The sequence below is a fragment of the Ochotona princeps genome, chromosome 6 (genome assembly GCF_030435755.1).
Source record: "Ochotona princeps isolate mOchPri1 chromosome 6, mOchPri1.hap1, whole genome shotgun sequence".
Taxonomy (NCBI): domain Eukaryota; kingdom Metazoa; phylum Chordata; class Mammalia; order Lagomorpha; family Ochotonidae; genus Ochotona; species Ochotona princeps.
Window position 1 is genome coordinate 87,387,062 of NC_080837.1, and position 25,159 is coordinate 87,412,220.

Here is a 25,159-nt window from a genome sequence, read left to right on the forward strand (position 1 = left end):
GACAGTAACAGTTGACACCCAGCCTGCCGCACCTGGCAGGTGCTTCCCATCCTCATCAGATGGATGAGCCCACAGCACAGGGCTGGGGGTGTCCTTCTCTCCCGGAGCTAGAGCGGGGAAGGCCAGTGCATACAGGGTGAGGTGGAGAGTTCACAGAGGGTGAGCGTGAGCACGCAGTCCTGCGCACAGCCACTGGCCACCTGCTGCACTGCTTAGAGCATGCAGTCCCCTACACTGCCACTGGCCACCTGCTGCGCCGCTTAGAGCACGCAGTCCCCTACACTGCCACTGGCCACCTGCTGCGCCGCTTAGAGCACGCAGTCCCCTACACTGCCACTGGCCACCTGCTGTGCCGCTTAGAGCACGCAGTCCCCTACACTGCCACTGGCCACCTGCTGTGCCGCTTAGAGCACGCAGTCCTGCACTGCCACTGGCCACCTGCTGCACTGCTTAGAGCATGCAGTCCTGCACTGCCACTGGCCACCTGCTGCGTCACTTAGAGCACACAGTCCTGTGCACTGCTGTGGCCACCTGCTGTATTGTTTGTGCGATTCCAAGAACTACGTGATCTCACTAGGTCTTGGCAGGATGAAAGTCACTGTTTCCCCTGCTCCTCCCCTGTAATTTTAACTTCAGTTTAGAGCCTTGTGATCCCAGCAAGATCTGCTCTGAGCACATGTTCCCTAAATCATTATGTTCAATGCCGGCAGTGTATGGTGGTCATATTGTTAATGGCTGCTGTGACCGGGCCTTGTGATGCTGGATCTCAGTTTGATTTGCAGCAGCTGGAGAACATCTTCAAGTTTTGGGGGGCTGTTAGGGGCTGAACCCTTGCCTGAGTCAAGCTGGTACTGTGTAAGGCCAGAGCAAGCACATGGCTTGATGTAGGTGACCTGGACTGTGGTCCTCCTGGGCAGAGGTGGGCTCTCTTCTGCATCTAACAAGGACGGTGGGGGCAGGGCATAGAGTAGGAGGAGTGATGGAACAGATGACATCAGGGAAGCAGAGGTGGTGTGCTGTGCATTCTGGCTGTGATGTGGACGGCAGTGTTGGTAGCCACAGCAAGCTGGACAGATGGGGAGCAGATTCTTCCCCGAAGCCTCCAGCTCTGTGAGACCATCTGAGCTGTCACGCCTGCTGGATTTGCGGTTGTTTCCTGCAACAGAGCTGGACAAGGGGGGAAGAATGCAACTGACAACCTTGATGCTATCCTCCGTGGGGGAGGACAGGGCAGGGCACACTGAGATGTGGGGGCTCTGGTCCCCAGGCAGGCACATTGATGGGGCTGCTCAGGGGTGAGGAAGGATCATGAGGCCGAGGCTTGTGTCTGGGGTGTGCTGGGCGAGGCTCCTGCAGGGAGCGGCCCACACTTGGGGTCTGAGAGCAAACTCTGGCGGATTCCTCCTGTGGAAGGGCTGCAGGGCTGTGTTCTTGGGAACGAGAGTGTCTTGGAGTAGGATGCTATGCTGAAGATGGCAGCAGGCTGTGTGTAGCAGGTGGCTGTGACCTGGGCGTCCCTAAGTCTAGAAGAAAAGGCCCTGGAAGTCTTCCCCTTGTGCAACTCAGATATTTCAAGAGAGGATAAATGGTAACGCTGTGATAGTTTAGTTTGGAAAACTCTTGTTTCCTGAGGTATTAACTGCTGATAGGACAAATGATCACAAACTTAGTGACTTTTGATTTTTGTGTTCAGTCTTTCAGGCCTTTAGGTTACAAGTCTGATCCAGATCTTATTGGGCCAAGAAGGTGGGTGGGGTTGGGGCTGGCTCCTCCTGGGGACTCTGGGGGCCCATTCCCTTGCTGCTCGTCCAGCTCAAGGCTCACTGCCTTCCTGACCCATGCTGCTGCTCTCCCTCCAAGCCGGTGCTGGCTGACTGCCTCTCTGCATCCAGGAGTGCCCTTAATCGCTTGTGATGGATTGGTCCTGAGGGGGCAACGCAGGCCAGTCTCTGCCAGCCTGGATCTGAAACTGTCCTTTTCACGGTGCAGGGGTTCTGGATTCCTTTGTGCAGCATGTCTGAACACACCCTTCCAACATGTGGCTGTGTGCAGTGTGTCTCAGGATAGTCCCATGACTGTTTATAAACATCTGTGTAAGAGCCCTGAACGTGGGGGCTTATCTAGCATCCCTGTTATTTCTCGAGAAGTGAGATGAGCGCTTCTCTCTTGGCCTGGTGAGCCCTTGGCAGTGATGGGCTCCTCAGATCTTACCTGGAGCATGGTTGCACCAATGCTCAGCAGGGCGACATGGCCGTGACTACAGGGAGAGGCTCTCAGCCTCATGGCTGCGTGTCCTGTTGCCCTGCTCAGTGGGGAGAGCTCCTGAGAATGTATGGGTGGTCAACCAGCAGTCTGTACTTTACTCGTGTTTTTGCAAGTGTTTGTGGAGAGACGCTTTGGATGCAATCACTTGCTGCTGGCTGGTTGTCCTGTTAGTTTGGCAATCCTTGGGGCCAGCTGCTGGGCTCACCCTCGAGCCGCTGTACCCTCCACCTGCCCCAGCGCTGAGGTGCTGCTTTCCCAGTGACTGCACCCAGGGGAAGGGGGTCTGGGGTCCTACCCTCTGGCTTTCAGTGTCGCTTGAGAACAGCACACACGCCTCCCCGAACTTGCAATGGGAGAACCTGCACTTCCCAAATTGTTGAAGCCACCGTTGCTTGCCATTGTGCTGAGCTCACACCAACTGTGCGATCTGCTCTTTCCTGCTCCAGACACATCTTGAGCTGATGGGAAGAAGCGTTAGCCACAGGCAGGTCTATTTCCGACAAGAGGTCCTCTGCCACACGCTGGGAGGGAATGCGTGTCCTCTGGTGACCATCACGGCCATGCCTGCATCCAACAGCGCTGACCATCTGGAAGAGCTCCGTGAGTACAGCCAGCACCTTCTTCTCCCAAGGTTGGGTCACAGGGGTGGCCCTCTGCATCCTGGCTCTGGTTGGAAGCATCTAATGGCTTGGGGACATGTCTATGTTTATGAGACACACATGACAAGCACAGATGAGGGCTGCTGTCAACAGGGCACTCCCTCTCAAAGACACAGAAGAGAGCATTTTGCCATGCAGGGCACCCCAACAGCAAGGGCATCGACCACACCTCCCTCTTATGATCCAGGAAACTTGCTCACACCCACAAGGACACATTCATATAGAATCATAGAGAGGCACAGACATGCAGAGGACTAGACACACAGGATCTCCACACACCCAACACGCACGGCCACACAGGATCTCCACACCCCAACATGCACAGACACAGGATCTCCACAGCCAACATGCACAGACACACAGGATCTCCACAGCCAACATGCACAGACACACAGGATCTCCACACCCAACATGCACAGACACAGGCTCTCCACAGCCAACACGCACAGACACACAGGATCTCCACAGCCAACACACAGACACTCAGGATCTCCACAGCCAACACATAGACACTCAGGATCTCCACACCCAACACACAGACACACAGGATCTCCACAGCCAACACACAGACACTCAGGATCTCCACACCCAACATACAGACACACAGGATCTCCACACCCAACACGCACAGACACACAGGATCTCCACAGCCAACACACACACACACACACAGGATCTCCACACCCAACACGCACGGACACACAGGATCTCCACACCCAACACACACACACACAGGATCTCCACACCCCAACACACAGACACACAGGATCTCCACAGCCAACACACAGACACTCAGGATCTCCACAGCCAACATGCACAGACACACTGGATCTCCACACCCAACATGCACAGACACACAGGATCTCCACACCCAACACACACACACACAGGATCTCCACACCCAACGCACAGACACACAGGATCTCCACAGCCAACACACACACACACACACAGGATCTCCACACCCAACACGCACAGACACACAGGATCTCCACACCCAACACACACACACACAGGATCTCCACACCCAACGCACAGACACACAGGATCTCCACAGCCAACACACACACACACACACAGGATCTCCACACCCAACATGCACGGACACACAGGATCTCCACATCCAACACACAGACACACAGGATCTCCACACCCCAACACACAGACACACAGGACCTCCACACCCAACACGCAGACACAGACACAGACACAGACACACTTGCAGGTGTACCCAAACACAAAAGAGATCCACAGTGACTCGCAGAGACCTGCCAGAGGCACACATTCATGTGTACACACATACACGTACGTGTGGATGCCTTCTGGAGTTTGGGTCCTGACCATGCGGGTCTCGGCTGCAGGCACAGACTGGGCTGGGCGAGGACGCCTGTTTGCCAGGAGGGTGCTCTCTGCACGGACCCTCCTGGGAGAGGGCAGAAGGGAGACCCAGCTCTTCCTGGCAATGCACTGGCCGTGTCCATGTGTGTCCAGGTTCTCCTATCAGTCGCTGCCAGTGGCTCCGAACAAGCCAGATAATCAACACCTGCTGGGCTCCTCAGAAATAAAGAGGCCCGAGATGCTTTTGTGACTCTTCACAAGTAAGGGTAGTTTCTGTCACGGACTCCCACTCGTGGAGGAGGGGACTCGGGGTCTGGGACCAGCTCGCCAAGTGACTGCCTGGTCAAGGTGGGTGTTGTCTGTGAGACCAGGCGGGAGTGGGCAGGACTCCGGCCTGCCGTTACCACACTAGGGTGCATTGTAGTGTCATTCATAACTTTCAGGGGAGGAAATAGTTGTCAGCAAAGAGGGCTGGGGAGGGGGTGGTGGGGAGGACGAGAACTCTTGGTGCCCGTTGAGGGGTTGGAGCAGGCAGGCTCGGTGAGCCCTGTGGGTTAGTAAACAAGGACTCCCATGCAGTGCTGGCTTGGTGTCTTAAGTATGTACCAATCCTCCAGCTGCCTGTGTTCTGGTGCTGGGGTTGGGGCTGCGGTAGGCCGTCTTCATTGCACAAGGCCCCGACTGTGCAGTTTGTGTACCACCCCTCTGTTTTGGCATCCTGGCATTCATCTGTACATTTTAGCCAGGGCCTGCCTGCCAAAGTGGGTGTAACTGGTGGTGGCTGTGACCCAGGGCTGCATCTGGTTGGTGGTGAGGCCAAGCCCTTGGCCACTCCTGTGTCATACAAGGCAGATGCCGCCTGGAATCCTGCAGCCTGTGTAGATTACGGAGCCAACTGGCATCTCATCCCAAGGGGTCTTCTCAGAGCCCCCATTTTACAGATGGGTCAACAGGACCCGGGGAGCTTCAGTGCTATGTTCTAGATTGGTGCCAGATACTGGAGGGCACACATGCCACACATGTACTGATGCTAGCATCTGTGGTGATGTGGCATGGCTGCATCCTGGCATCACACCTTCTCTGGATTGTTCTGTGTCTTCTGCTCTCAGGGCCTCACTCAGTTTTGAAAGTCACTTGTGTGAAATCATTGATGAATCAACATGCTTCTCGCTCCGTCTCACAGTGAATTTTGTATTCCTGTTTTCTCGGTGCCAGGAAGGAGGGGAGTGGTCACCTTGAGCTCGGTCTGCTTGGACCCTGGCTCTGACGCTGCTTGCAGGGTAGTCTGCACTGGGTACCTTGCAGGACTGTGCCCTGGACAGGTGGGTTGGTGTCTACCATGGGCATGGCAGATGCTGCTTGGCAGGTCTGGATCCCATAGGGGAGGGCCAGGTGGTCCTGGATCTGTCCCTGATGCCGGCTTCTTGCCAACATGGCATGCAGGGGGTCCCAAGCAGTTGGGTTTCTGCCACCAGTCCCTGGTTCCCAGCTTTGGCTTGGCTCCACCTTGGCTTTGTAGGCAGCTGGGGGTGAACCAGTGGATGGGAGAGCTCTCCCAGGCTCTGGCTGGCTGGCTGCTTCTTTTGAAGGAAGCTTGATCTGTGATGGTGCATGTATATGGACTATAGCGTGCTGCTTGAGTTCATGTATGCACAGGGACTCACCCAGGCTGGTCACCATTTCCCTGTCTTTGGAATTACTTCCTGGCCTTGGCCTTGGAGCTCCTTCCTCTGATTTGTCCTCCAGGATGTTGCACACGGTAGTCACCCCCTGCACTCATTGGCAGCGGGGTCTTCCTCCTTTGACTCTGCTCATTGGTTCCAAGCACCTCGCTCCCTCTCCCAGCCTTTCCGTTCACTGCTCCTTGTTCAGACTGAAGGGCTTTTTGTTTTTTTAATCTTCATAGGAGGGAGGACATGTGGCAATTCTGTGTCTGGTTTGCTGTACCTCACGTGATGTCCTTCAGTTTTAGCTGTTTTGCTATAAATGATAGGATTTCATCCCGTTATGTGGCTGAACCATGGTTCATTGTATGCATGTGTACACACACACCATGTCTTAACTCATCGGCCGATGACAGACGACTTGACTGTCTTGGCTGTTGTGGGCAGTGCGACCACCAGCTCAGTGGAATTGGTGTCCTGACATGATGATTTAGTGTCTTTGGGCTGCATTCCCAGGACTCCGATAGCTGGATCTTGGGGCTGCTCCGTTTGGAGTTTTCTGAGGAACCTGTATGTTGATTTGCACAGTGGTCCGCAAACAGTGTGTGAGAGTTCTTTGTTCACATCCTCACAGAATTTGCTGCTTTCTCTCTCTTTTTGTAATAGCCACGTTGAGGGGTGGGATGATGTCTGCTTGGGGTTCGGGCGTTCCTTCCCGGCTGGCTGGTAATACGGACTCTTCGTGTGTGTGTTGGCTATTTGTATTCCCTCTTTTGAGACTTGTCTATCCATGCCTGCTGCCCACTTTTAAACTATTGGTTGTTTTTCTGCTGTTGAGTTTATCGAGTTCCTAACATATTCTGGGTATTAATTCTTTGTCTGGGAAGTCTCTTGCGAATGTTCTCACCCTCCTGTTGGAGTCTCACTTGTCACTGCTTTGCTGTATGGAAGTTTCTGAGTTTCACAGATTCCCATTGGTCTAGTTTGTCTTGTGTATGCTTTTGAGGTCTTAATAAATCATTGCTCACACCAATGTCTTGAAGTGTGTTCCCTATGTTTTCTTGTAGCAGTTTCATAGTCTCAGGCTTTTCGTGAAGGTCCTGAGGAGCCTCCTTGAGCTGATTGTTGTGTCTGGCAGGAGGTCAGGATCTGCTGTCCAGTTTCTACTTAGGCATGCATAGTTTGTTACGAGTTCTAGCAACTTGTTGGTGGAAAGGCTGGACTTTGCACTTACAAAATCCTCTGAGTTACACACAGGGACAGTTGGACTCCTGTTTTCTGTTTCAGTGACTTCCTTCTCTTCCCTGTCTGCTCTTGTCCATGCTTCTGCCGCTGCGTCCAAGGACTGGGGGCAGCTGGAGGGCTTACTGTGGTCCAGCGTGTGGCTCTCAGCTTTTCCTTGTTTGCCATGTTGGCTGTGGGGTTGTCCTGTATGGCCCTTTTTAGTTTTGGGGTCTGCTCCCTCTCTAATTTGTGGAATGTTCTTACTGTGGGGTCTTACTGCCTGTGACTGCTGCCTACGTCCTGGCCACTGCCGCGGCGCCCACAGGGAAGACGGTAACAGAAGCCACCCACCCTCCCCGGTGCCCTTAAGTGTGCCTGTACAGCACAGGAACCACTTCACTTCCTCTGAGCCTCTGAATATGAAGTGTTGATTTAGGGAGAGAGAGCAGCCAGGGCTCCCTGCCTCCAGGCCTCCCTGCTGAGGGCTTAACAGTCTTATGTCTTCCTCAGAGCCAGGAGGGCTGTGCTGAGCCAGCAGCAGGGCTGGGCCCATGGGCAGCGCGGCAGGAGCTGCCTGGGGCCTGAGAGTCTCCTTTGCCCTTGCAAGATTATCGCCAAGTCTTAGTTCAGAAAACCCAGACAGGAGAGCGGACTGTGGGGACCCTGGGGGGATGGCCCCGCTCAAGGCTGGCTCCCCAGGGCTTGGTCTGAAGGCTTGAACCTTGGAGATCATTGCGGGCGGTGTATTGATTACCTTGGTTTTGTTTTTCCCAGGTGCCGGGCTCCAGAGAGTCTCTCAGAAGCATTTATTTCGTTTGATTTATTTTTCAAAAGCACTTTGCTTTAAGAAACCTGTTTTCCTGGAAACGTTAGCCTTACTTTTGGGATAGATGTCTTTATCTCCCTCATCCCCAGGCCTGCTGGCTGCACACTGCATCCCTCTGTGGTCCCTCCACTTGGCTCACAGGAGAGAAGCCTGCACAGCCCTGGGGACTGGAGCTCTCTGTCTGACCTTGGCAGTGGACAGTGAGCAGGGACCGCTCCTGAAACATTGCCCCAAAGCTCTCTGGGAGGAGACTTTGGTGATAAAGGGATGGTGACAGGACACCAGCTCCAACGAGTACCAGGATAGAGGTGGATGAGGCATGAGAACAGGCCAGGCCCTTCCTGCTGCAGGCCATGGGGTGCTAGGGCATGAGGCAGGGGTTCGCCCCTCAGGGAGAGGCTGAGGGGGGAAGCTGAGTGCGAGGGGAAGCAGCAGAGCCACCAGGCACAGGAGCCTAGCAGGCCTGGGATGGCCTCGAGGGGAGAGCCTGTCATGGAGCTCTTTCTAGTGCTGTGAGGTCCCTACCCTCTCCAGTGGGATAGCTGAGACTGTCCTCCCTTGTTGTGCTCCTCAGAACTCCCGGGCCCCCTTCGAGCCAGGGGTCCACTGCCAGGGGCTCCACCACTGAGGGAAAGCCGCCATGCTGTGGCTGGCTCTCCCCTGCTCCGACAGCTTCCCTGAGAGAGCTGCCCCCTTCAGCCAGAGGGGTAAGGAGCATCTTTTGGGAACTCTGCTTCTCTAGGTGGAGCCACAGGAGTTGAGAGGATGCCAGGGAGGCTGTGTGAGTGGCTACAAGGAGGTGGCTAGGCAGTCTGAACCAGACCCCTCCAGGCTGCACTGTCTAAGGTCCTTAGCTGAGCTGAGCCCTGCCTGTCCCAGCTCCTGGTCCTGGGTTTCCAGGGCGGCTGGGAGGGGCACACAGACAGGTCACAGCCACAGAAAGAAAGAGTACCTTGCTCCTTTTCTCCTTACATTCTTACAAAAGCAATGTTCTATCAGCCTGCCATTATGCTGAAAGCTTTTGCTTGGAAGACAATAGCTCTTCTGAGAAGAGAGATTTACCTGGGGTCCCCAGGGTGTAATGAGCTTTCATAGGCACCTGCCGGGGGCTGGGAGTTGTCACTTGTAAGTGCTTTTAACTTAGAACAGAGTGGAAAAATACACAGTTATAGAATTCCCCTTTTGGCTTCTTTGCAAATCATTTTCTATCCTCTCTGGCCTTTGCTCTTTCTGAGACACCTGATGGGGTTTGAAGAGCGAAGCTCTCTGCTGGGGACACTGAAGACAACAGTGGCCCAAGTGAGACAGACGTGGACGGAGGGAGAAACCTCTGTGTGCCCCCTCAGTGCCAACGTGGGGCCGAGTGTGGGATCTCGGAGCCGGAGCGCTCGCTGCAGTCCGGGGGATGTCTCTGCTGCTTGGCAGGGCCTGGGCTGCGGACGGGGCTGGCAGGGAGTGCGCTGCCGTGGTGGCTGGGACATCCCTTACCTGGCTGAACCACTTCTGGTTTTCCTTTTTTTGCCAAGTGCTATGTGCGGGGCTGGTCTCATTTAACATAAGGATCTCTAATTTGATCCATTTTGTGGCCAGCAGCAGGATTTCATTGTTTGCATGGCTGAGTAATATTCCATGTATATGTACGTGTGTGTTTGTATTATATATATGTAATATGTATATATTAACTATAATTAGTTATGTAATTATAATGAACGATACACATATAACACACACACACCGTTTGAAATTTGAAACCAGCAATCAGTGGCTGGACATCTGGGTAAGCTTCATGTCATTGTGATTGGGTTATCACACACACAGGAGGACAGGTCTACCTTTTATATGCTTGCTTCATTGCCTTCACAGTATTCCCAGGTGTAGGAATGCTGGGTCACACGGTAGATCCATTTTTGACATTCTTGAGAAGTCTCTATGCTGTCTTGAACAGTTCGTACGTACAAATGCTGATTTATAGGTTGGCTTTGTATCCCACAATGTCAGTGCAATTGTGTATTAGTTCCAGCAGTTTTTAGGTGGTGTTAGGGTTTCTGGCATGCAAGCTTGTGTCGTCCTCAGTCAGAAACAGTTTGCGGGTTTCTTCCCTGCGTGCCTCCTGTCTGTTTGCTTGGCCTGGCTCCTGTGGCTAGGATGTTCAGGGTCACACTGAGAACGCGTGGGGACAGGTACCTCTGCTTTATCTCCTTTTCCCCCTACATGACAGATTTGCTTTTCATTCTGTTTTTGTTAAGATTTATCTTATTTTACTTGGAAATTCAGAGTCACAGAGAGAAGGATGGACAGGTCTTTTGTCTGGTTCACTCTGCAGACATCTGCAATGGTTAGAGCTAGGCCAGTCTGAAACGGGGATCCAGGAGTCTCTTCCTGGTCTCCCATGTGGGCAGAGAGGCCCAAGGGCTTGGGCCAACTTCTGATGCTTTCCCAGGCCTTAAGCATCGAGCTAGATCAGGAATTGAAGTAGCTGGGACAAGAACTGCTGCCCGTATGGGACGCCGGTGCCAGCAGGTGGAGAATTAGCCTATTATGCCACCACACTGGCTCCTATTCTTGTTCTTAAAGGGCAACTTGCAGCTTTTCCTACTTGGGATGAAGTTGGCCATGGACTTGTCTCCCAGCAGCGGCGACACTAAAAACACCGAGTACTCTTGAGGGTCCGGCAAAACATGAACCGCGACCAGACCCCTTCACTGCCAAAAGCAGCTGCGTTTAAAACCTTCTCTCCACTGCGCCTGTGCCCATTGGTCTAAGCTTTCCTACCCGCTTCTTCCACCACCCTTCCTCCCGTTTTCCGCCACCCTTCTTCCCACATTTCTTCCCGTACTCTCTGCTTCATTCCCCAGTCTGTCTCCTCGTCACCCCCCAGTCTCCTCGTCACCCCCCAGTCTGTCTCCGCATCGCCCCCCTAGTCTTTCTTCATCGTCGTCTGTTCTGTCCCTCTGTCCGTCCATCTTAGTCCTCCGTCCCCTTTTACTGGCTACTTTTACATAGTTCTCCACCAATCACTTCTCCTCGTAGGTCCACTTGGCACTATCTGATAGGCCAGCAATCGCAGTGGGGGAATTAGCCTATCCCTGTGACTTCCTGTTTACCTGCTGGCGAGACCAGCTCCGCCTCCTGGCCCTGGGCCAGCCGCCATCTTGCAACGGCCCCTCCTAGTCCCAGGAGCGGCTTCAGCACCCCACTCCCCACAACTCATGGCCTTTGTCACATTGAGACACACACCTTGGAAGGGTGTGGAATACTCTGCACCAGCAGTCGTGGTCATGTGACTTGTTGATGCCACAATTGCAGTTATCATGTGCTCCGTGTGCATTTTTCGTGGGGCATAGTTGTACTTATTGCAGCGCATGAGCTGTCCTCTTACTGTGCGAGTGAATTTTGTTCCTGGCTTTATGTTGAACACTTTTGCATCTCTGTTCATCGGGGTGCTCTGTGATTTTGCCCTCTTGTCGGGCTTTGGCTTCAGGCTCCTGCTGGCCTTGTAATGTGAGTTTGGAAGCATTCTCCCAGGAGCGTTATAAAGGATTAGAGTGTCCTAAAGGCTTCGTGGACGTCTCCAGGGAAGCTGCCAGGGGTTGGCTCTTGTGTCGGTTTTGTGATGACTGTTTCAGTCTCCTGCTGTTGGTTGGTACAGGCTACTGCTCATGGTTCAACCTTGTTGGGGTGTATGTTAGAAATGTATTTGTTTTGGATGGTCATTTGTTGGCACGGAACTGTCTGTGGTGATTTTCTGGGATTCTTTGGAACTCTGTGGGATCTGTTTTGTTGTCTCTTATTTCATATAAAATGTGAAGTCTCTTCCCTTTGTCCTAGTCTAGGTGAGGGCTTGTCCATTTCATTCACATGTCGGAAAAGTCAGCTCTTAGTTCAGTTGACCTAGGAGCTGATGGGCCATCCAGACTCCTGGTGAAGCCCTAGGGCGGGGCCTAGTACCTGGGTCAGCAGGTGCCTCAACCTGGACCTTGATCTCAGCAGGCATGTCTGAAATTGGGGTCTGCCTTGGTGGGCCTCCAGGGGTTGCTGGTCCCCCAAGTGCACCTGTTGACTAGGGCTCAGCAAATGGCCTGGAGGCTGGATTCTCAAGGACCAGCTGATTCTACCATGTAACCCTGCACCTGAGGGCCCAACAGAGCCAGGGACGGTGGGGACAAGAGGCCAGCCTGGCAAGGTGCTTGTGTTGGAGTAATGAGTAACAGTAACCCCTCTCCCCACCCCCACACACTGTGTCCTTCGGACCCCTGTGGAGGTGAGGATTTATTTTTGGTTATTAACTCCTAGACAAAATTTGAGACAAAATATTGTGCTTGCTTCCCCCTGGTGAGAACTGAGGCTGAAGCCCTCTGGGGATGCGGGGGTAGCTCTGTGCCCGCCTGTGCTTTTGGACACCTGCCTGGGGTGGGCCCTTTTCCCTCTGCTTTCCTAAGTCCCTTGCAGCCTTCTCAGCAGGAGCTCAGGGTCTCCAGGGCTCGGGCTCCAGGGCCCGAAGCCAGCTTGTCTTCCAAGCATTCAGGCCTCTGTTTCCTGTCTCAGCCCATCTCTCCTGGGCTGTGCGGAACTACCTCTGCACTTGGGCTGCTTCTTCTGGAAGTCTGTTCAGCGTGCCTAGTCTGTCATTCTTTTTTTAGAATTAATTTTATTTTTATTGGAAAGTCAGATATACTGAGAGGAGGAGAGACAGAGAGGAAGATCTTTCGTCCAATGATTCGCTCCCCAAGTGGCTGTAATGGTTGGAGCTGAGCCAATCCAAAGCCAGGAGCCTAGAGCATCTTCCAGGTCCCCCATGCGGGTGCAGGGTCCCAAGGCTTTGGGCCATCCTCGACCGCTTTCCCAGACCACAAGGCCACAAGCAGGGAGCTGGATGGGAAGTGGAACTGTTGGGATTAGAACTGGTACCCATGTGGGATCCCAGCACTTGCAAGGCAAGGACTTTAACTGCTAGGCTACCGAGCCGGGCTCAGTCTCTAATTCTTTAGCAACTGGGGGTCCCATACATTGATCTTTTCTGGAATATGAATGCCTAGGTTTTGCTGCATCCTAGTGTGGACAGTGTGGATTTAGAAGTTTGTTAAGACTTGAAGTAGTAATGTGCTGTTCTAGGTTTGGAGATGCCATTTTTCCTGCTGAAAAGAATACCCTTTTTGTTGGGATGCTCTGGCTAATTCACCCCAGCATGAGGCTGCTCAAGGATCCCTGAGTCTGGATTCCCACCGGGGACCAGGGGTCTGCCTTGCCCCAAGGAACATTCACGGCAGAGCATGCGCTCTTTTCCTGTAGGTTGGCTGGCTTACCCAGAGGTGCCTCGTCTGTTGGGTGTCAGTCGCTTGTGCCAGCATCAACACTAGGAGGCTCAAAGAGGGCTACAATGGCCTCCTGCCCCTGGGTGCCGCCGCTGTGGGCATGCTTTGTTCCTTTGTGGCTGGAAGAGAGGCTCTGGTGAGGTCCCATGCTGGAGCTCCAAGCACAGAGGACAAGGGTCCTCAGGGCGTCCGGGGCTTGACGGATTCTTGGTATACTTAATCAGTAGCTCTTAAAAAGCTGGGACCTAGCGAGGTGGAAGTACCTGGGGTGGGCCTGGCCACTTTTCCAAAGTGACTGCTGGTGGCCTGCAGGAGCCCTGTGTCCTCTGTCGCAGGTGAGTGAGTGAGGGGGACTTTTGGCAGCAGGGACTTCCTGCCCTGCAGTGAAACACACAGGACACAGAATGGTTTGACTCACGTGATGGCGAGACTATTGGCTCTGCCTTCTCTCTTCTTCTTGAAAGAATGGGGGCAGAATCACTTCAGGGAGTGGGCCTGCAGTGCCCGGTGTATTTCCCAAGGCCAGGCATGGGGCAGAGGCGCTTGTCAAATGGAGGCCTGCAGGCTGTTTCTTGAGCTTCCTCTGCTGAGCCCAGGTCTCCCCACAGGTAGGAAGCATTGTCTCTCCCCGGTGGCATGGCGCTCAGGGCTCACCGGGTGTTGGGGCTGCCCAGGGTCTTGCGTGTGCGCCTTCCTGCAGGCTGACATGGGCAATATTGCCTCTCCCAGGCAGCATGGCGCCCAGAGCTCACTGGGGTCAGGGCTTCCCGGGCTATTGCTTATGTGTGTGCGCCTTCCCCCAAGCTGGCGTGGACAATGTTGCCTCTCCTAGGTGCCATGGCGCCCAGGGCTTACAGGACATCAGGGCTGCCCGGGCTGGTGTGTGTGTGTGTGTGTGTGTGTGTGTGTGTGCCTGCCTTCCCCCAGGCTGGCGTGGGCAGTGTTGCCTCTCCCAGGCGGCATGGCGCCCAGAGCTCGCTGGGCATTGGGGCTGCCTGGGCTGGTGAGTGTGTGTGTGTGTGTGTGTGTGTGTGTGCCTGCCTTCCCCCAGGCTGGCGTGGGCAGTGTTGCCTCTCCCAGGCGGCATGGCGCCCAGAGCTCGCTGGGCATTGGGGCTGCCCGGGTCTTGCATGTATGTGTGCCTTTTGTGCAGTTGGCCTTCTGGGGCTTGCTGAGTTCTGGTCCAGCTTCTGACATGACAGAATTTTCCAGAGCTAGGGCGTTACTGGCATGTTGCAGAGCACTTTGCACTTGGACGAGGCGATCCTGAAACTGATAGGGTAAAGCTGGAATTGGAAAGACCAGCAGCGCTCCCTGGGCCCCAGGAGCCATGACAGAACTTCACTGTGCCCAGGCAGGATCACGGGGCGGGAACACTGAGCAGGAAACGTTTGTTCTGTCTTCAGCATCAATGACGCCCATCAAGAGGAGTGTGACAAGCAAAAGGGGGGCCTGCACTTGAACAGACGAGGCTGTGCGTGTTCTTGGGGGCCCTGGGTAATCCTGAAGACTCCGAGCGTCTGCGAGGTTAGGGGAGCAGCAGGGCTGGGAAGGGGCTGCGGCCACCTGGGCCTGAGTCGTGCTGTAGCCTGCTTGGCTTCCTAACTTGCTCAGGCTCTGCCTCTGGGTCTTCAGCTCAGAGAAGTGTCAGTGACTGTGGCCTTTGTCCGGGCACACAACGTATCCTTGTTCATCACGATGAGAATGCTCTGGAAAAAACCAAAGAATTCCGGCATGCCAAATGGCACTGCAAGCACACTATGGCAAATCCCGTGTATTCCTTGTGATCGAAAAGAAATGTCACCAGATGGCAGGGCCGTTTCTGACGTTGTTATGAAAAGCAAGAATCCTTATCTTAATTTCTTTTCAATCAATAACAATTCCTAATTCAGGAGGAAGAGAAAAAGAGGAAGCACAGCTATTTGCTGTTGAAAGAAGCTGTGATGTAATGATTTGGTGGGCAGCTTACACATTTTAATTAAGCACTTGGATTAAATCAATATGTACCCAGCAGTTCAGCCCAGCAATCAACTTAATCTCATTAAACGTTCAGGCCCCAATAATTGATTAATAATGCATTATCGTTTATGAATTATTGACTTCAAGTTATTATAATTGTGTCTGCTTTGTTCATCGCACCTGCTGCCACATGTTAATTACAAAATGCAAGAATAACTTTGGAGATAAAGCTGGTTGGGTTTTTAATGAAGCCAGATTATCTTTCATTCAAAGATGGTTGCATAAAGGCGGCTTTCCTAGCCCTGCAGTGCCTTAGCTGCCCTAAGAACGGGAGCTCAGGGCGTCCGAGTTGGAGTTGGAGGTCCCCAGCTCTCGGGCTGAGGGGCCACAGCGGCACAGGACGCCTCAGCTCCATACTCCCAGTGGATTCTTCAGGCTGAAGCTGCGGAGTGACCATGACCCAGCCTGTGTGTGTAGAGGGATCTCACCTGAGAGAGGGGTTGCTTTGATCAGCAGTGGTCTGGGGGCAGAAGCAGTTTCTTAGCCAGCTAATAGACTGTAGTGTGAAAGACAGGCCGGAGGCTTTTGTGGACACCTGACATCAAACGGACGCGGCCCACCAGCTGACGTGGCTGTTTCAGCTGCTGATGTATCGAAGAGCCAGCCCTGGAAAACAACACCTTTTACAGGCCACAACCTGAGGCAGGAACTGAAGGCCAGTGGGCGCAATTCTGAGCCACCTGTCATTCGGCCGCGCCTGAGGGGCGTTTGAGGATCACAGAGCAGGGCAGGACTGCTCCCTCTCGGGTCAAGTGTAGGTGGGCCTTTGGGGAGAAGCCTCTGGTTGAAGAGGAGGGTCTGCCTACGGGGAGTTAGAGCTCCCTCATGTTACTAACCTCACTTGGTTTCCTGTAATTAGGATTTTTGTGTTTTTTTCCTGCTGTGTAGCCTCAGGCTGATCTCTGATGAGGGAGGAGTAAGGACAGGTGCTGACCAAAGGGCTGTTTCCAAGGGCAGCTGTCTTGGCCCCACAGGGAAGCCTCTTTGACATCCAAGGGCAGGATGAGAGGCCAGAAGGAGGCCCCAGGGCAAGGGGTGGAGACCACGGCCATGGTGCAGGCTGTGTAGCAAATCATCCACACCTTTGGCCATGGGCATCAAGAGAGCCCTTCAGGCACCAGCTTCCGGGCACCTGACCCAGCTAGGTCCCCTGAGCAGGGAAAGGCCCCCTGGGCCCCAACACAGGGCACAGAAAGCAGATGGGAAATGAGGGCTCAGGGAGGAGATTGGAAGTGGGGGTTCAGGAGGAGATGGGAAGTGGGGGTTCAGGAGGAGATGGGAAGTGGGGGTTCAGGAAGCAAATGGCAAGTAAGGCTTCCTGGCTCCCTGTTGTGAATTCCTTTGGAAGCCATGTTTTCTATGTGTGTTTCCCAGCAAAGGAGAGATAGCAAGGGAAGTGGATAACATGGGTTTGTATCAACATGTGTTGTAATCTGCATTTCTTGTTGGATTTTGGAAATTGATTTTAAAATTTTTATTGAAAGTCAGAGTTACAGAGCAAGAAGAGACAGAGGGGGTCCTCCAGTTGCTGGTTCACTCTGCGCATGGCTGTGAAGGCCAGAGTGAGCCGATCTAAAGGTAGGAGCCAGGAGTTTGTTTCAGGTCTCCCACATGGGTGCAGGGACTAGAGAACTTGGACCATCCTCTGCTGCTTTCCCAGGCCATAAGCAGGAAGGTGAATCACAAATGGAGTAGCTTAAACTTGCGCAGGCGCCTGTATGAGGGTGCCAGCACTGCAGGCAGAGGCTTAACCTACTACACCATGATGCCAAACCTGGAAAGTGATTTAAATTCTGAGCTTTCAGGTTCCTCATTTATAAAATGGAGGAACTGCACCCTTATACATTTGCGGTGAGGATGATAAAGCACAGTGTGTGGCAAGATACGTTCACCCTCAGATTCGTTGTGGCAGATTGAAACCTCCCGATGTGTGGGATGCTATCTAGTCATGTGGGTCAGCCCACAGGCTTCTGAGTGATGGGCGCTGTGCAGAGCCCAAGTGTCCAATGTGCGGGATGCTATCTAGTCACGTGGGTCAGCCCACAGGCTGTGGGAATGATGGGCACTGAGAGAAGCCCAAGTGGATGGACAACGTGTCCAGACATGTAGTGAGGTCTAGTCCCCAGAGGAGTGCAGGTCACTCTGCCCGCAGGCCTGGGCTTTCCCACACGGTAGCTGGGCGCTTGGACAGGCGCTCACTGCAGCATTGCTGTCCCTCTTCCTCATCTCCCAAGCAGCTTTGGTAACGCTTTCTCATCTGGCTGTGCTAAGGCTCAGAAATTGTACGTTTAAGTCACTGCGCCAGACACACATTGGTCTTCTACCTCCCTCTCATTCTTTCTTCTGGGCATTCTGGAGTTAGAATTTACCACCAAAGGGGCTTTGGTGTAGGCAGAATGTATCACTTTCCATTTGTAAAAACAGACCCTACCAGTGTACAGAAAACAGAAAGTAATAAAACCGTTCTATCTTAGCCTAAAGCACCCAGAGAAAACCCTGTATTTATAGTTAATACACCCAGTTAAAGATACAGTCAGCAGAGATTAAAGCCCCATCTTAACTCGTTTTGGCAAAATGAACCCAAATGCATCTAATGTTAGTCTGGGCCATGAATCTCCATCTATCCTAGCCTTGTTCTTTATACCTAGGTTGTCTACCAGGGATGAACCCACCGAGAGTGTCCAAAAGGGCCCCATTTATTAGCATAACGAGCAGAGGAAATTGGAAGCAGCTTGAGAATTCTAAGCGATGTTGGACGCGGTCTCTTAATAGATTCGGCTGCTGTGCCTGCATTGAAATGAATCCCAGCTCATCTTGGAGAGAAGGGCTCCTCCGGAGACCGAGACCATTGCCAAGGACTTGATTTGAGTTCTGCTTGATTTGTGTGGTTAGCTTCTCCCTGACTTTCACACATGGATGGTATTGAAGAAGCCCTCCCACCCGTGCTGTGGGTGTGTGGGCACAGGCTGTCCACTGTCCACTGGAGAGTGGCTCTGAAGGTAGGGGCCTTGCTTCTCACAGCAGCTCTGTGTGTCACATGGACATCTTAGTGCCAGCACGCTAGAGGTCACTTCTCCGTCCACAATACCTTGAATTCATTCAGGATAAAAGGTTCTTGTGAAGTGATTGGACTTCATCTGTGAAGTTGGGAGCACATTTCTAGAAAGGAAGTGAGGGTTCAAAGATGGAGGGTTGAAGCACTGTGCTGTCCATGGTCTCCTGATTTTCGTCTGTCCTAACTTTGCTCGTAGTACCAGGCAGAGCTTGGCTCCATAGATCCTGACTTGATCATGCCACTGTGTGTTCTCCCCATGGTCTCAGCTGCGTGCTTGCCCCCGGCACCCCTTCCTGATCTCAGCTGGGTACTTGCCCCTGGTTCCTTTCCCTGATGGCATTTAGGTACTTGGTCTCGGTGCTTGGCTCCCTGACTCTGCCCAAGGCAGGCACAGCTTGTGAGGGAATGTCTTGCAGGAGGAGGGTAGAGGCTGTGCTGAAGCTTTGAGCGTGAGCAGCCGTGCCACGCACCACGCAGGAGCGGCCGTGCCGGGCACCACGCAGGAGCGGCCGTGCCGCGCACCACGCAGACCCAGGTGCCATGTCAGCATCCAGAGTCGCCAGTGCTGGCAGGCGCACTGGTCAGTCTCGGGTCTCCTGCTTGTCCTTTCCTTCCCTGCAAGGAGATTGATGTGGAGTGACACTCGCTGAGCTTTTCCTGAAGGATGTGCTGACGACATCACAGCCCTAATTAACCTGTTTCTGTAGCAGCCAACAGTGGTGTCACAAAGGAGGGTGATGACTCAAGGTGGCACTCGGGTGGCAGGAGAGCACTTGGGCTTTGGGGAAAGGAGAGCAGCACCATCTTGCCTGCATGCGGACTTCCTCGGGGATGAAGAACAGGGGGAGTTAGCAACGGAAGAGAAGGAGTTGTTGGGCCCGGCGGCGTGGCCTAGCGGCTAAAGTCCTCGCCTTGAAAGCCCCGGGATCCCATATGGGCGCCGGTTCTAATCCCGGCAGCTCCACTTCCCATCCAGCTCCCTGCTTGTGGCCTGGGAAAGCAGGAGAGGACGGCCCAAAGCTTTGGGACCCTGCACCCGCGTGGGAGACCTGGAAGAGGTTCCAGGTCCTGGCATCGGTTTTGCGCGTACCGGCCCGTTGCGGCTCACTTGGGGAGTGAAACATCGGATGGAAGATCTTCCTCTCTGTCTCTCCTCCTCTCTGTATATCCGGCTTTTCAGTAATAATAAAATCTTTAAAAAAAAAAAAAAAGAGAAGGAATTGTTTCCCAATGGTGTCAGGGAAATCAGGGGTGACAAGAATCAGCTCTACGAGCAGCCGTGAGAGTGATGCTGACAGCTCTCCTGGGATGATGGACCTCACACATGGCTCTCAGGGATGAAGGATGGTCCGATTCGATACTGGGAGCACTGCCATGGTGTAGGCTCCAACAAGCCCTTGCTACAGAGGATCTAAGGCCAGATGGTCTCTTTCTCAACCACCTAACTCTGATTTTATTACAGCAGAGTAGCCTGTGGGTGTTTGGTTCCAATAAAGCTTTATTGGAGGGGCCGACACTGTGGCTCAACAGGCTAATCCTTCACCTCCAAGTACCACTATCCCATATGGACACTGTTATATGTTCCAACTGCTCCACTTCCCATCCAGCTCCCTGCCTGTGGCCTGAGAAAGCAAAGGAGGATGGCCCAAAGCTTTGGAACCCTGCACTCATGTGGGAGACCTGGAAGAAGCTCCTGGCTCCTGGCTGTGGATTGGCTCTGCTCTTGGCATTGTGCCTATTTAGTGAATGAACCAGCAGATGGGAGATCTTGCTCTGTCTTGTCTTTAAGTCTTTCCAATAAAACTAAATATATATTTTTTAAAATGACAACTTTATTTGTAAACAGGCTTGTGAAACAGTCAGCAACTACGTGGAGATCCTCCCTGGTGGTGTCAGCCGCGGACCTTGCCGGTGTCCCTGCCTGTCCCCTGAGTTGTGGCATGATGGCTGGGAAGAACACATGGTTACCAAGGTCCGCGAGTCTTCATTTCTTCAGCAGACACTCACTGTGGATCTGCTGTGTGCAGTGTGTTGGCTGGGAGTGCAGTGAGGCCCGGGTGCCATCATCTCCAGCTGTGTGTTCTAGTGAGCCATGCCAGCTTGGCCGAATGAGGGATTTACCCAAAGTCACTTCCAGGTTTCTCTTTTGAAGATTGACTTTTTTTCAGGAATCATATTAGAAATGCCGAACAATCTAAGATTTATGTGCAGACACCATAAAAGATAACACAATGAATACCACACTTTTCGTCACCACTCATATTTGATGAAGTTAGAACGTGTCAGAGCCCGGAAAGCGGTCATGTATATGATTCCCAGGCACCACCCTCGGCGTGCTGTCATCTGCTTGCTTGCTTTTAGACTTCAGCATGTATAAAGGTTTTATTAGACACATGGTGTAGCTTAGCCTCCTTGAGTTTCATGATCTAAGCCAACTGCAGTTCCACCTTGGACGTGGATGAGTGGGTTATAAGACCTTTGGAGCCGACACACAGGAGCATGACAATGTCAGCTTGGCAGAGTGGGTACTTCTAAGGGGGAGTTACAGGAGGGAGCTGGTAGGGTTTGGAAGCCAGGGGTAGTCATGACTTTTGTGGCCAGGAGTGGTCAAGATTTGCAAGCCCAGGAGTGACTGGAACAGTCAATGCAGCTCTTTAGAGCCCACCAGTTTGGGCAGAGATCTGGGAGGTAAGCTCGTGTTTGGAATACATGGATCTGGATAAAGCGCTAATTGGAAGCGTTTGAGCTGACACAGTGTGCCACATGCTGAGGTTCTGTTGGCCCGTTTTCCGTGTGAGTCGGTGCGTTTTCACCAGCTGTTGACATGTCTGGTTCCTGCTTTGCAGCTTACTGCCAGCAGAAGCTTTGCTGCCATTGCTGTATGGACAGGGTACTCCCACTGACTCGCCCACTCGCCTGCTGGTGGTGTCCGGATTGTTCCACAGATGCTGCTCTGATGGGATTTAAACTCTCGGTGTGGAAGGGAATTCTGGTGTCCAGGGGTAGGCAGGTGGCTCACTGAGTCAGCAAACAGCTGAGGGGCTCCAAGGGGCTCTGCTAATTGGGCTGTGCAGGGCGACAGCACGCCCTGCCTAAGGTCTCGGCTGGATGATCTGATGGATCTGTGTGGTTGTAATTAGATCTCACCATTGTTTCAGTTGTCTTGCTTTGATGAAAGGCAAGAATGAACACCTTTGAGAGGTTTGTTTTGCTTGGTGTTCCCTCTTTGGAAGATGGAGTCCTTACTGGTTTGTTTCCGTATCGCCCTTTCCCCAGCCCTGTATGACACGGTCACATCTTTCTGAGCAAGTGGCTCTGTCTCTGGTGTCTGAATTCCGGTTTACTGCGTTGTTTGTCCGTCTCTGTATCCCTGAATGCTAGCTTCATTTCTTTCTCTTTAGACGTCTCTTGATGCCTTGTGGGGCAGTCTTGCACTTTTTCTTCTTTAAGCACATTTTAATATTCTTAGACTCCAAATAAATTTTGTGATGAGCTTGTCTAGCTTAAAAAATACAAAATGCCTACTGGAATTTTTATTGGGATTTTATTGAAATAATTTATCAGGAAACAGTGATGTTTCTATGATGTTTAACACGTTCCCAAGAAGGTGCCAGGAGTCTTGGTGTGTTTCTCCATTTAGAGGAGAATCTTCAGCAGTTTGTGCGAAGTGTCGAGCCCTTCTGTATGAGACACTTGTGATGATAGTCTCTACAACTTTTTAGAATGACTGCTACCGGCGTAGAGAAACAAGACCGACTTTTCCACATCAATTTTGTTTTTATGAAATTGTGTGTGCAACTTTGGAATTGCAGATGTGTTACCTGATGGTTATTTAGGGCTTCCTGTGTGGATCATGGTATTACCCACAGAGGACAACTCTGTCCTTGTTTCTGAGTGTTTGTTCTTCATTTGTTTCTTGGGATTGGCTCTGATCCCAACGAAGGGCCTTCTGCACTTCACCATCAAGTCTGCTGCTGAATGGAGCGTGAGGTGGTGTCGGTGTCTTCTCTGCTTCCCAAGACTTGTCACATGGTTGCATTTTACTAGCCCTGCCTGCCCCGCCTGCTAAGATCTCTTCAGTCTGTGAGGGGGACAGACAGTGGCAGAGCTTGGTTTTCTGCTGTTCTGTGCCCCCAGGTCTGCCCTCACTTTGCTCGGGCTGAGTGTGTGAGTTCACACCGGCAGGTGTCATGTGTCCCTTTTCCCTTCTGCTGCTTGTCCCCTAAGCTGGGGCTGGGGACTCACCCCTTTCCTGTTCTCCGCCAGAGTCTGTGCAGCTTTAGAATTCCCTGTCTCTGTGTCTGGGGACTTCGCCGCTGTACTTCTCTGGATTTGGTGCTGTGTGTGAAAAGCACTCAACCTATTTATTCAGTTCTTTCCTGGATCATTTCCTGTTTGCCCTATTTATTTTTTTTTTTAAAGATTTATTCATTTTATTACAGCCAGATATATACAGAGGAGAGACAGAGAGGAAGATCTTCCGTCCGATGATTCACTCCCCAAGTGAGCCGCAACGGGCCGATGCGCGCCGATCCGAAGCCGGGAACCTGGAACCTCTTCCGGGTCTCCCACGCGGGTGCAGGGTCCCAATGCATTGGGCCGTCCTCGACTGCTTTCCCAGGCCACAAGCAGGGAGCTGGATGGGAAGTGGAGCTGCTGGGATTAGAACCGGCGCCCATATGGGATCTCGGGGCTTTCAAGGCGAGGACTTTAGCCGCTAGGCCACGCCGCCGGGCCCTGCCCTATTTATTTTTGAAGCAATTATAGACTATTGTTTCCTCTTGTAATTTTTCTACTTACTCTTCCAACATAGCTGGAATCACTTCGTCATATGTCCTTTATTGATCTCCCCAGTTTGTCAGCTTGTGTAACTTTGTTTTTTCCATTCTTAATGTTTACTCATGTGTTATTCTTTTCTCACTTCTCTTTAAATGCAGCATTTGCTCTGTCCTGCCAGAATAGCCTTATATTTTCTTTTTTCTATAAAGCATTAAAGTCTTAATTGTTGTACATTTCAGTCCATGATCTATTAGATACCTTCTTTCAACTTTTCACAGCTGTGCACTTTGTCTGGTGATCTGGTGGCTTGCACTGTGACCAGGGCGTGTCAGCCCCCTGTTTTGCTCAGACTTGGTCTTAGAGGCGCTCCCCCTCACCTGAGGCATGGTTAGTTTTGTAAATCTCTCAACATGCACGAAAAGCGCGTGTTCTCCAGCTAGTGGGTGCACCTTTAATTCCCCCCCACGTAAGTTCTTCAGATCACACACTGCAGTCTGTGCTGTTCAGACTTCCTGGACTGCTTAACCTATTCGTGTTTGAGAAAATTGTGCTAACTTCTTTTAACAGTGAATTACTCATTTCTTTTAATTTAGTCTAGACATTTGGGCTTATCTATTTGAGACGATGTTGTTTGGTGCATGTAAATTTTGAGTCATTATCTTTGGAATTATTGTTCTTCCTAATTGAAGCGTTGACCAGTAGATATTTTAATATTGATATTTCTACTTTGTGTGTTGGGGGATGGCACTTTCCCGGGCATGTGCATTCACAGTCGTGTGGGTTTTCATGTCAGTTGCCTTCTGCGGGTTCCAGCATGCTTGATCTACTTGGAACTGGATCTAGGGGACGCTCTGGGACTGGGGTTGAGTTTCCTCTTGGGAGGATTTCTTCCGTCAGTCACCCAGCAGCACGCTCAGCCTGGGTCTGGTTCAAGCCAGATTCTTGGCTTGCTGGCTTCTTGATCCTGCAAATTTGGACTGAGGAGGAGTGTGAGGGGCGCCGTCTGAGTGTGGGGCCAGAGCCGAGTCAGGTCATCTTTCTGGCGCTCCTCTTTGTGAAAGGCTTGTGTTTCTGGTTCACCCTGGATGTGCATCTGGTAACCTTCCGCGTGCCAGATTTCAGCACTGTTCCTTGTCCAGTTCCCCACATTGTTGTGGCCTTGGGCTTCTCCTGTCTCCTGGGGCCTGTATGCGGTCCTCCAGGCAGGCCACATCCTCTGCAGGTTGGCAGGAAGCTCGCAGGGCCAAGGATGACTTCAGAGCTCACCAATTCCTCGTGCCTTCTGGTTTTACTTTGCTAAAGAGCATGGAACGTTTCCTTTTCCATCAACCCAGCTGCTTCTGTGAGGAGGTGGGGGAGACGTCCCATCCACCGTGGTGCCAGAAATGGAAGAGTCCGCTCCAGGAACGTTTTCCGTGCTTCATTCTTGGAGGGCTGTGAGGATCCGGAAAGTGATACATGAGAACTCTGACCAGAAACAATAAAGTTCTTGGCTGTTCGCTGGTTATCTAAACAGCTGAGTAACTTTAAACGCTGATGTAACACATGTCTGCTCTGGAGAAGTAATCACTTGGGCTCTCTTCATGCCAAGGTGGCCGTGTGAGCCTCAACATCCCGGTCCTTGTGTGAGCGAGCAGAGTGAGCAGGCTGTGAGTGACTGACAGGCCACACTATGGCCAAGCCAACAGAGCCCAGGATGCCGGCAGTTGGCTTCTGTTGCAAAACCCTGCTTGGACCTTTCTGCCAACGATGTTTGGGTTCCTGGGCTTTGTGACCCTCTAATACCTGGGTGTGAGCCAGCTTCTAAAAGGCAGATTCCTTGGCATCCACCTTGCCTGTTTGTCTTTAAAGGGGCTGCTGTCTGGCAACCTCTGAGACTTTATCTAAGATCTGGGACTGCTGAGTCTCAGCTCCACACAGTAGACCAGCCTGTGTTCATGGCTTCTCCTGGCCACTCACTGTGGCGTTTCCCCTCTGTGCACCGGCCTGTGTTCAGAGCTTCTCCTGGCCACTCACTG

At 52.4% G+C, this 25,159-nt stretch overlaps 1 protein-coding gene across 1 annotated transcript in view; it reads left to right on the forward strand.

Moving 5' to 3' along the window:
• Window positions 1-25,159, forward strand: part of AGBL1 (AGBL carboxypeptidase 1) — a 508,639-nt gene that overhangs the window by 127,962 nt on the left and 355,518 nt on the right. Inside the window, exon 17 of the mRNA XM_012929213.3 lies at window positions 2,712-2,865. Coding sequence (XP_012784667.3) covers window positions 2,712-2,865 — 154 coding nt within the window. The remainder of the gene's footprint in view (window positions 1-2,711; window positions 2,866-25,159) is intronic.